This window comes from Ovis canadensis, chromosome 7 (assembly GCF_042477335.2).
Source record: "Ovis canadensis isolate MfBH-ARS-UI-01 breed Bighorn chromosome 7, ARS-UI_OviCan_v2, whole genome shotgun sequence".
Taxonomy (NCBI): Eukaryota; Metazoa; Chordata; class Mammalia; order Artiodactyla; family Bovidae; genus Ovis; species Ovis canadensis.
This window is the reverse complement of record NC_091251.1, coordinates 53,912,984-53,925,368: the sequence shown is the minus strand read 5'-3', so window position 1 is coordinate 53,925,368 and position 12,385 is coordinate 53,912,984. Positions and strand designations below refer to the sequence as shown.

At 42.1% G+C, this 12,385-nt stretch overlaps 2 protein-coding genes across 3 annotated transcripts in view; one reads left to right on the top strand and one right to left on the bottom strand.

Annotated features, from left to right (window-relative positions):
• Positions 1-2,955, bottom strand: part of ATL1 (atlastin GTPase 1) — an 87,968-nt gene extending 85,013 nt beyond the window's left edge. For both annotated transcript variants that reach the window (XM_069597887.1, XM_069597889.1), the window contains exon 1: positions 2,351-2,955. The gene's annotated coding sequence lies outside the window, so the exon portion shown is untranslated. The remainder of the gene's footprint in view (positions 1-2,350) is intronic.
• Positions 2,520-12,385, top strand: part of MAP4K5 (mitogen-activated protein kinase kinase kinase kinase 5) — a 114,735-nt gene continuing 104,869 nt past the window's right edge. Inside the window, exons 1-2 of the mRNA XM_069597886.1 lie at positions 2,520-2,766; positions 3,022-3,238. Coding sequence (XP_069453987.1) covers positions 3,131-3,238 — 108 coding nt within the window. The 5' untranslated portion in view covers positions 2,520-2,766; positions 3,022-3,130. The remainder of the gene's footprint in view (positions 2,767-3,021; positions 3,239-12,385) is intronic.

The following is a 12,385-nucleotide window of genomic DNA, read 5'->3' as shown; positions in this document are numbered from 1 at the left end:
AATCTAACCTGTGCCTCCTGCAATGGAGATGCGATGTCTTAACCACTGGACTGCCAGGGAAGTCCCTATGTCCCCCAGTTAAAAAAATTCATCCTTGGCTAAAATTGAAACCAGAGGCCAGAGATTATAATTAGCATTTTACTAAAAAAAAACTCTGAAAGAAGGGAAAAACGCTAAAAAGCATAGAGCAAACCATATAAGGTAGGTAACAGTAAAACATGTCAGATATTAAGACCCAAAGAATACATGACAATCATATCAAGTTATATTTATCTTATTCAATACCCTGGCATTGTAAAAACTGGTGGTCTGTAAGAAACTCTTGGGTAAGCTACAACTTTTTACTGTTATGTAACCTTCCATTTTGAAACCATGTGCTTAATTGTTTACGATGTAAAATTAAATTTATGCACTATGTTTATTTTACAGAAATTTAATGTGAATTTCTTTACTAACCATGTAATATTTAACACACAAGCTATGACTTCACTGACCTTGATAAAATTAACTAGTATTTAAAATTTTTTAAATTCTCTTGAAGTTAGTATAAAGCAGATGTTTTTTCCTTGGAATGGTTGTATTATGAGTAAAGTAATGATTATGGCAGACATTTCTGAATCACCACATAGAATCTTGACTTTTTCCATACTATCCAGCTCTGGGTTGATGGTCAAAGCGTATGTCTCTGCCATTACTGGCAACATAAAGTATGGCACTTCAGGGTCTTGATGAAGCCTATGACCTCAAACTTTTTATTGCCTCATTCATATCAAAAACTGTGTTTCAAGAATAACATGCCTAAAAGATTGTCAGAAAGATATTTGTTTCAAAGAGGGAATTCAGAGTTTCCACTTTAGGAAGGCCCATGAGATAAGTTTTCTTAAACTCTTAGTAACAGGAAAAGATGCACCTCTCTCTTGATCAACTGGTTTATTATGATCTCAAAAACACTATAAAACTTTCTGCTTCGGCCAATTTGTTTTATTGTTCTGGTATCCCATTCTTCCTTTCTTTAACATCATACCTATTTCCTCATTTTTATCTTATGTTATAGAATGCATTTTCTGTATTCTGCCTCAAATTCTCTGAGGAGTAATGCAAGTATTAATAAATTATAGACTAGAAAAAGGATTAATGCTTATAGGGTCAAAGGGAAAAATAAGAATCTATGACAGTAAATAAGTACTAGGATACCAATAGAACATTTGAAAAGATTTTAAGTCATTGAAGCCAAAAGTATTTGCCCACCAAAACAAGTGCCAAGAAGCTTTGAAAGAAGGAACTGTTCTTCAACAATTTTTTCAATGCAGCAAACACATAGGCTTTGTCCATAGAACATGTAAGTCTGAGCTTACTTATGTTCCCTAAATAAGTGCCCTTTGTGCAGAGAGCACAAGAAAATACATATCTTCCCTGTCCTGTTAAGGTGTGAATTGAATTTCTACATTATGCAATTGATTACAATGACCAACAAGGAGTACACTGCCAAGAATGGAATTGAATTGGATATTCAAAGCCACAAGGCAACATCCACAACTTGCACTTTTGTGATTTTTCAAATGCATTGGCCAACTGTTAAACTGGCTTTTTTGTTCAAACCTTCACGGGGCTCTAGAAATAACTTTGCCAGTATACAAACTGGTAAGGTTATTTCTACCTTCAGAACAAGACCAGAACTGAAACCGCAAACAGCCTGCGAAATACCAGCCAAATTACTTCCCTAAACTCCTGTTCCATATTTTGTACATTGTGAAATATTTTTAAACCTCATATTTTGATAACCCTCTTTATAATCCTGTAAGATGCTTTATAAACACTCTCTTGGGTGTCAGAGGCAAAACCCTATCCTCTTCAAGCTGCAGACAGGGAGACATTGCCAAATCCGACGTCTTTCTTGTCCCGGGTCACATACTGAGGAAGCGGTAGAACCAGAACCAGGTTGTGGTCCCTAATTCTGTCTCAGCTTCTGCAAAGCTCCTGACTCAAATAAAGGAGCAATATCCGCATTGAGACACCGCGTGTGCCCAACTGGGATACTGGCCACTGAGACTTCCTAGGAATTCAGACTTTCAGAAATGTCTCGGGAAAACTCACAGAAGACAGGTTGCGCAGGTGTGTAGGGAAGCCTCAAACTGGTACCACTGGGAATGATTTGCAAAACAGGACGGTGCAGTAGGGTGTGCCGCGATTTAGTTAACCTGGCACTTCCCACCTCCTTTCCTGGCGCCCCACTGCCAGCTGACTCCTGGCCCAGTGCCCTCAACGTACCTTCTCTGAACTGGGCGGGGGCCGCGTTCCCGTCTCCCTCGTGCCCACCCTTCTCCCGCTACCCGTCACTCTCCAAGTTTACCTGACAAAGCAGGGGGCGGTTTAGCCGAGGCGCGTCCGCCCACGAATGCACCGGGGGCGTCCCTAACACCCGCGGGTGGGGAGCAGAGCCCGGCCCGGAGGGACGCGCCGGGCGAGGGGGCGCGGCGGCCCGGCCGGGAGAGTGTCGTGTCCCGAGCAGGCCTCAGGGCGGCACTCTGGCCCCGCGGCCGGCGCGCTCGGGCGGGCCTCTGGGCGCCCGACCCACGCTGGCCGGGAACGTGTCTCCCGGTGACGCAGCCCCGGGTGGGGAACGTGGTGCGGCGGCGGCGGCGACGGTACGCGCCTCGGCCGCCCGCGAGAGGACGTGCGGTGCTGCGGGAGGCGACGGCGGTGGCGGCGCGGGACCTGGAGCGGCCGGCGGGAGCCGGGAAGCAGGACGCAGGCGCGGGCGAGGAAGTAGGTCCCGGGCGCGGCGCTCAACAAAGAGCGGGGCCGCCCCCCTGAGGTATCCTGCCGACCCCGAGCGCCCGCGGGCGGGCAGACCCGGTCCGGCAGTTCGCGGGCGGCCTGGGAGGGGGAAGGGCCGCGGCCGGAACGCGGCGGCGGGGCGCCAGGGACAATTCCAGGCCGGCTGGTCCGCGGTCCCCGGACGGGCGGAAGGGAAGGGGCTGGGCCGCTCGGGATTGTAGCCTCTGCTTGTCCCTCGTGCAGGCGGAGTTGCGGGCAGAGGCTCCATGTTGGGAAGCGGCGCCGCTCGTCCTCGTTAGCGGGAATCGGGGCGCCGCGGGCAGAGCCGGCGGGGGCCGGGCCCTGAGTGAAGATGGAGGCCCCTCTGCGGCCTGGGGCCGACATCCTGAGGCGGAACCCGCAGCAGGACTACGAGCTCGTTCAGAGGGTCGGCAGCGGCACCTACGGGGACGTCTATAAGGTGAGGCCGGCCGGACTCTTTTCCTGCGGTCAGCGGGCTTCCTGGAATAGGCCACTTTCTGGGGAGTATGAGGAGGGGGCAGGATGCTTTTATCATTGCATCTTGGAGATGCCGCGGCCGTGGTTCAGTGTGCTCGGTTTCAGGGCACCTTCTATTCACTGCTTGCTCTAATCGCTCCAACAAGCAGAACTAATCACACCTTTGCAAACTACCTTTGTACTTTTTTGTGGTATAAAGGCTGTTTTCATGCTTATTTGTGGTATCCAGGGGAGTTCGAATCTGCTTGGGGAGTTGCACTTGAAAATGTTCTTGTCTTAGCATGGAAAAATGCTTCCTGGAAGTCGGGAGACCAGAAAGTATATTGACATTCCGACATTTGCATAAAAAAACTTTTTGATGGATAATCGTGGTTTTAAAAGTCCTGTGAAATCCCTCCTCTTCAGTTTTATCTGTAAGCAGTCTAAAAAGTGGCTTGGGCACAAACATTATCTTATGTAGAACAATGCTTTTCCCGGCAGAAGTTTCGTTATTTGTATCAGGTGATTCCTTTTTCTACTTTAGCAGTTCCTCTCTTTGGAATTTATAACATCCCATGACCAAGAGTGGTTAAGAGCTGCTGTCCTTTTAATTGTACTTGTTTGCTTTATTTGGAACGAAAGATGAGGATGTTACTCTCAATTTGAGATTTGAAAAAACATAAAGAGACGCAAACCCGGTTCCCCAAGTTCACTGAGTTCTTGAAGGATCAAGATGAAAGAGATTGTTTCGGATTGTCTTATGCTTTTTGTTGTGTTTCAAAAAGGAATCTCTACTGCAACTCTTGTGGATGTATTGCGGGAAATTTTCCTGGATTTGGAACAGCTTTGTTTATTGGATTTAATCATGTTATGTATGCCATTATTCCAAGTAACACTCCTGCTTGTCCTTGAAACTGGCCTTGTGTTATATGGTTAATTAACCAGTAGAATCCTCTGGGGTATGTTGTTTTGCATAGGTGGTAATATGGAAGAAAATCATCCTTTCTTCCTAACTTCTGTTTTTGTTAATATCCTCCTTATTAATAGTAACAATTTGAGGTTGTGTTAAGACAGCTCTAACACTGATTCTATTGAGATGAAAAGTAAAGGGTAGGATTTTTATTTAAGCAAGCATTTGCATCTTCTGTACTAGGTACTGTTCTGTATGGTATGTTGAATTGGGAGGAAGGATCCAGCTTTTGCCTTGTGAATAATTTTAATTCAAAGTGGATAATTATAATAGAATCCAGAATCCTCTTTATATAGAATTAGAGGTATAGTTAACTCTTGTTTATTCATGAATTAGCCATTTTGTGGAATGATCTTTAAAAACTTGAAATTCCTATTTGCTTTCTCAGTCCCGCTTTTTAGTCATCTTCTGTTTATGATTCACTATGTATTACTAGTTAATGTTAATCATACAGTTGTTCATCATCAATTCAGTTCATGTTAATAATACAGTAATCTGAATTCCAGTTCTTATATATTTTCTCTCCTTCCTACTACAAGAACATTTGAAGTGTTCCCCACAGAAATCCCAAGACTTTTACCATTTTTCTTTATAAATATAACAGCTAACTAAAGCAGTTATCTGGAGCAGGGTTTTATCCTTGCCAGGGAAAGCAAAAGGTTATATTAAAGGGGCAGCTAAGATTACTTTTTACCCTGGTGCCTCCCTGCCCTATCTCTCTTCTACAGTTCCTAAACAGAGGATCAAAGACTGAATATTTATCATACAGCACCTTCAACTGTCAGCTCACACATGATCCCTTTCTCTTATATTCATGCTCCCTCACTTTATGTGTATATTCATTCCGCAGCAAGCAGTTGCTGATTCCTAAACATCCTCAAAATTCTGGTTCCTTGTCTTTTGTTCTCTTTTGGTCTAATTACCTGGAATCACCTCCTTCCTAAATTTCCAACTGTTGTTATCCTAACTGTCCAGGAAAGCCTTACTCCAATGCTCTTCCAGGAGGCCCTAGACAGACCTTCCGCATTCTCTCTCTGGCCTCATTTATTACTTTTCCCCCTCCTTCATTGTCTTCTAGCAACACTGGCCTGCCTGCTCTTTCTTAAACAGAATGTACATCTTCCTACCTTTGGGCCTTTGTTCTGGCTATTCCTGCTGCTCACAATGGCTTTCCTCAGACAGCCACATGGCTTGCTCCCTTCCCTCCTTGCTTTTATACCCTCTCAATCTTTTTTCCCTACTTCTTTTCTCTTTGCACTTATTACTCTAATGTTTTACTTACTTTTTTCTTGTTTGTTATCTATCTCAGTCCAAGAACATACTCCCCGAGGGCAGGAATTTTCTGTTTTAGGCACTGCTCTGTCTCTAACAGTACCTAGAATTGTGCCTGGCACAGAATAAGCACTTTCTGAAACTGATGAGTGAATGACCATCAGTAATTCTGTCCCCTACTTCTTTGGGCATATGCTTTTGACATCACAACACTAAGTTAACATTTAATACTCTATATATTCTTGTAATGCCGATTATATCCTGCATACGAATTTTTATTATAAATTTCAATTATTTGAGTCCCCTAGGAAAAATATTTCTGGAAAACTGTTTCATAGCATATCCATTGTCAATATTTTAAAACTTAACAGAATTTTAAGTCTGTGTATTTACTCCTTAATATGCCTAAAAACAGGTAACATTCAAACTGTAGTATTGAAGTTTTTTAACTCAGAGCACTTAATTTTATTATTTATCACTGTGTTTAGGATGAACTGAAAATCCTAGGAAGTTTTAGAAGAATTTCAGTCTGTGATGTAAACTAGCAAAATAATTACAGTGAAGCACTGGAAGTGCAGAGTCTTAAACCAGTGGACCTCCAGGAAAGTTCCTTATTTCTTTTTCTATCTTATGGACCTGGAGCTTTGAAAGTACCACAGCTTTGAGATTTTTTGGTGAATTATTTTTGTTCTTCAGAGGCACAGATCCCCTCTGAAGCTCCTGTCTTTCTTGAGAATCCCTAGGAGGGCAGAACTCAAACTGGCTATTCTGGGTTGAAAGAAGGCTATTACAAAGATTCTTTTAAATAAATGGGTTAAATTATTGAAGGTGAAAGCAGGAAATAGTGGAGGGGAAAGAAACACAAGGAGAAAAGAAATGTGGTGGAAGATGTATGAGAGATTAAATTTCAACTAAGCAAATTTTATTTATAATTAACATTAATTTTAAAATCTTCCGACAGAAGGAGGAGAGATAGTATCTCTGCTACCTTCTGTCCATAGTGATCTAGACAATTGTTATGATACAGTTTACAACTAACAGTACAAGTCATTTGGGTAGGTTGCCTTTATCTAAATATTTGTATGAAAGTTGTTCCCAACCTAGGTTCCAGAGAAGTGTTAGTAATCTTTTTTATGGGTTATAAATTTAGAGTGGGTTGATCTCATGTATTCTTTTCTAACCTGTATTGCTTTTTCTGATTGATTATAAAAGTGTGATATATTTAGCTCCAGGAGGACAGGAACAAATGTCTTCTGCTCATTACTGTACAGTAGCAGACAGACAGATACTCAATAAATATTTGTTGAATGATATTAGTTGTATAAATTAACCAGAGATAAGTACTGTTAATAATTTAATATTAATAGTTTATTTCAGGCATTTTTCCTGAAAGTTTTCAAACCAATATGTTTAAACATGGCTTTATAAAATTGGTATCATGATATATCTCTTTTTTTCCACTTGATTGGAATGGCCAGCATTTTCCCTGATCTTTAAATTGTTGTTGTTTAACCACCAAGTCGTGTCCCACACTTTTGCAACCTCATGGACTGTAGACCACCAGGCTCCTCTGTGCATGGGATTTCCCAGGCAAGAATGCTGGAGTGGGGGTGCCATTTCCTTCTCCAGGGGATCTTCCCTGGAGATTGAAATCACAGGGATTGAAATCACATCTCCTGCATTGACAGGTGGACTAAATGAGCCCTGATCTTTAAATAGTCTTCAAAAATACCATGTTTAAAAGATCCATTGAACAAATCCTCATTTAGTTAATGACTCTAAGTTTCGCATTGTTGTTTTTAATTTTTACTACTTAAAGTAATGTTATAATTTGTGTAGAAATCTTTGTCACATAGTCTTATTACTTCTGTGTGTTCTCTGGGTGTTGGATGAACTGGGTCAGCTGTAATGAATCCCTCTTTTATATATACCCTCCCTCTCTCTTCCCCAAGCCAGAAGTCACAATTCTAGAGTGACTTTAGTTCATTTCAGTCGCTCAGTCGTGTCCGACTCTTTGCGACCCCATGAATCGCAGCACACCAGGCCTCCCTGTCCATCACCATCTCCCAGAGTTCACTCAGACTCACGACCATCGAGTCTGTGATGCCATCCAGCCATCTCGTCCTCGGTCGTCCCCTTCTCCTCCTGCCCCCAATCCCTCCCAGCATCAGAGTCTTTTCCAATGAGTCAGCTCTTCGCATGAGGTGGCTAAAGTACTGGAGCTTCAGCTTTAGCATAGCTTAACCCAGGAACTAATTTTATAAAAACAAAGCTTGATACATCACAACCCTTCTGTAGATATTCATTTATTCAAGAAATACTTCTTTCTATTTATTCAGGAAATATTTGGGGTTTTTTTCTGTTGAGTGCCAACTGTATGGTATGGTATGGGGATGCACACATGAAAAAGTACACTATCAACAGGAACACATAATTTAGTCAGGAAAGCAGACATGTAAGCAGTCATAATTTGGTAAATGCCAGAATAGAAGTGAAGTGGGAGAAATGCTCAACTTTGGTTTTTTTTCTGTGGGGACTAGGGAAAGGAGAAGAGGACAGAGAGCTATGATGCGAACCAGGGAAGATTAAAAAGAGTGGGGATGTTAACTGGATTTTAAAAGAATTCAGGGTGATTTCTAGGTGAACAAATGGGAAAGAAATTGTAGGCTGTGGAAATAGTGTATGCAAATACCTAGTGGCTTGAAAAACCATGATAAATCTTGAGGGACCTGCATCTGCTTTCCAAGTTTGGTTTGACCAAACGTGGCAGAGACTCCATAGATGGGGAGTACAAGCTATTTACTGGCAGACAGGGCTTCCCTGGTGGCTCAGATGGTAACATGTCTGCCTGCAATGTGGAAGACCTGGGTTCGATCGCTGGGTCGGGAAGATCCCTTGGAAAAGGAAATGGCAACCCACTCTAGTACTCTTGCCTGGAAAATTACATGGATGGAGAAACCTGGTAGGCTATAGTCCATGGGGTCGCAAAGAGTTGACTGAGCAACTTCACTCACTCACTTACTGGCAGACAAGGACCAGATAATGGACCTTGTATGTCATAGCAAAGAATTTGGACTTCTTCCTGTAAACTGAAGAAACACTTTAGGAGGGAAACTCTCATGGTATAGAAGCTGGATTAGACAAAGTTTCTGAAAGTATGCAGACCAGTTACTGAATAATCCAGATTAAAGTTTATGCAAGCTGAAATTTAGGCACTGGTATTAGAGATGAAAGGAAATGATAGATTTGCATTGTATTTAGATGATCAAAATTACCTGGTGATCAGTGAAGGAAAAACAGGTAGCCAGTTGCATTTAGAATTTCTGCTTGGATGACTGCATTGGTATCACCAACAGAATTAAAAAATACCAGATTTGTGGGTTCTGGATCTTGTGTTTGGTTTTGAATGTATGACGGTACATAGGTGATTATGTCCAACAGATGGTAGAAAATGCAGCTCTGGCCTTAAGAGAGCTGGACCAGGGATACAGGTTTGGGAGTCATTGTCACTTTATGGGATGGTACCTGTGTAGTACAGGTGAGGTTATATAGAAGAGTACATTTGTAAGAGAGCTGAGGAAAGGCAGTAGTCTTAGAATTATGACAGAAGAAAATAATATGTTGAAGGAGTCTGAGGAGAAACAAAAACTTATGAGGAAGTTCTTTCCATAGAAATCAAGGAGTTTCAAGAACTTATCTCTGTCATCCTGAGTCTATTCTTGTTTCCTTCAGCTCTAATTGCGATAAGGCAAATATTTTCATCGTCTAGAAAATTTAAATCTGAGGTTTTGTGTCATTTCCTTTTATTCTCCTTGCCCACAGATTAAAGTTTTAGAATAATATGGCTTTTAAGGCCTGTCTCTCCTGACACTGAATTTCCTTCCATTCTTTATATGCACTCTGTCCATCAGGTTTTTGCAGGTACTATTTCCTTTTCCTAAAACATCCTTCCTCTTGTCTTTCATCTATCTTCTACTGTTTGCGTTTCTCTTTAAACATTGCATTTCAGGGAGGCCTTTTCTGTCCCTTAGATAAAGTCATATCTGTCTGCGGTAACTTCTTAAATAATACTTAGCGTTTGTCACTCATCTTTGTTGCTGTCAGTGTTCCTCTTCTGCTCAAAGTGCCAGTCTAGGAATTGTGTTTACCACTGAATCAGCTAACCTGACATAGTGCCTAGCATATTCTAAGTGCTCAGTAAAAACGTTTTGAAGGTGTGAGCGACATAGTGGTCATTTAAGTAAGGAATCAGAAAGGTTCATTCCGAGCAGAAGAGCTGAGATGTGAATGGTCAGTAAGGAAGGAGGGGGATGTAGACCACTTTTTGAAGCAGCTTAGCTATGAAGGGAAAAGGAAATGAGACACAGATGTTTCTTCCACTGTTTCTGGGTTTTTTTTTTTTTCCTTCCATTGAGTCTGATTGCAGTTTTTCAGTTATTATTCTTTAAACTTGTCTTATCACCCAATTGACCCAGGAGTGTTGCGAGTTTAGAAAAAGAATTTGACTAAGAAGGCAGTCGAGATAGAATTTGGGAGGAATTGAAAATTTAGAAAAATTACACACGAAAACTTAGGTTGGAATTGTTGGGAATCAAAAGGTAGGGGATAAATTTAAAACCTCCTTCTCTACCATTCTTTTTCCTTCCTCTTTTCTTCTCTTCTCTGAAATAGAGTCTCCATTGATTTCCAGTCCCAGTTGTTCCCTATGGGTGTGGTAGGATGAGGCACATTGAGAATAGGGAGCTAGAATGGAGCCAGGAGATGACAGGGTGGAAAGGGGTAAAGATTCAACCAGTGTTTATAGAGGGCCTCTTATGTGCCAAACACTGTTCTGGGGTCTTGGAATATACCAGTGAGCAGTGCAAAGATTCTTGCCCTCATGGAAGTTACATTGTAGGGGAAAGAGAGAGTGAATAAACAATAAGCATAATAAATAACTTGTATGGGATGTGAGAAGGTGACTAAAGATGTAGAAAGAAGAAAAAGCTGAACAAGTTAAGGGGTTCAGGGTTGCCAGGGTGAGATCAGGAAGGTACGTTGAGAAATGATATTAGGATGAGCATTGTGGGCCACGTTGAGAATGTTCAGTCAGTTCAGTTCAGTTCAGTCACTCAGTCGTGTCCGACTCTTTGAGACCCCATGAATTGAAGGCCTCCCTTTCCATCACCAACTAACTCCTGGAGTTCACTCAAACTCACATCCATCGAGTCGGTGATGCCATCCAGCCATCTCATCCTCTGTCATCCCCTTCTCCTCCTGCCCCCAATCCCTCCCAGCATCAGGGTCTTTTCCAATGAGTCAACTCTTCACATGAGGTGGCCAAAGTACTGGAGTTTCAGCTTTAGTATCATTCCTTCCAAAGAACACCCAGGACTGATCTCCTTTAGAATGGACAGGTTGGATCTCCTTGCAGTCCAAGGGACTCTCAAGAGTCTTCTCCAACACCACAGTTCAAAAGCATCAATTCTTCAGTGCTCAGCCTTCTTCACAGTCCAACTCTCACATCCATACATGACCACAGGAAAAACCATAGCCTTGACTAGGTGGACCTTAGTCAGCAAAGTAATGTCTCTGCTTTTGAATATGCTATCTAGGTTGGTCATAACTTTCCTTCCAAGAAGTAAGCATCTTAATTTCATGGCTGCAATCACAAGGTTAGGTTTGAGTAAAAGACTTTAGGCAAATAAGGAGTTGGCCAAGCTGATATCTGGTTAATCAGAGGAAGCCTTAAATATCTCTCCCTCTTACTGAATCACCTAACCCTATCTCTACAGCTAAATTGTAAGCTTAGTGTTAGGAGTTAGAACTGAGACACTGTCACTGCCATCACTGCATCTCATTGGCTGGTGCAGAAATACAAGTCATTGTGATTTTAATTAAGTTCAGCAATTGTATGTAACTTACCCATTTCTTATCTTCCCTGGTCATTTTTTAATAGCATGAGTTTGCAAACAAAAGATGTGTGTCTGCTTCTACTATCTTTCCCCACTGGTGTTTTCTTATTTTTATTTCATAGGTTCAGTATTTTCATTTTAACCATCATTTCTGGTGTTTTTGTTGAAGACAAATGTGATAGAATATAGATCAACTTATTAGTAGATTCTTAGTGCAAAGAAACGGAGAAGGCAATGGCACCCCATTCTAGTACCCTTGCCTGGAAAATCCTATGGATGGAGGAGCCTGGTTGGCTGCAGTCCATGGGGTTGCTAAGAGTCGGATATGACTGAGCGACTTCACTTTCACTTTTCACTTCCATGCATTGGAGAAGGAAATGGCACCCCACTCCAGTGTTCTTGCCTGGAGAATCCCAGGGACGAGGGAGCCTGGTGGGCTGCCATCTATGGGATCACACAGAGTTGGACACGACTGCAGTGACTTAGCAGTGCAAAGAAATAGAGGAAAACAATAGAATGGGAAAGACTAGAGATCTCGTCGAGAAAATTAGAGATACCAAGGGAATATTTCATGCAAAGGGGGGCTCAGTAAAGGACAGAAATAGTATGAACCTAACAGAAGCAGAAGATGTTAGGAAGAGGTGGCAAGAATACACAGAAGAACTATACCGAAAAGATCTTAATGACCCGTTAATCACAATGGTGTGATCACTCACCTAGAGCCAGACATCCTGGAATGCAAAGTCAAGTGGGCCTTAGGAAGCATCACTATGAACAAAGCTAGTGGAGGTGACAGAATTCCAGTTGAGCTATTTCAAATCCTAAAAGGTGATGCTGTGAAAGTGCTGCACTCAGTGTGCCAGCAAATCTGAAAACCTCAGCAGTGGCCACAGGACTGGAAAAGGTCAGTTTTCATTCCAGTCCCAAAGAAAGGCAATGCTAGAGAATGCTCAAACTACTACACAATTGCACTCATCTCACAGTCTAGCAAAGT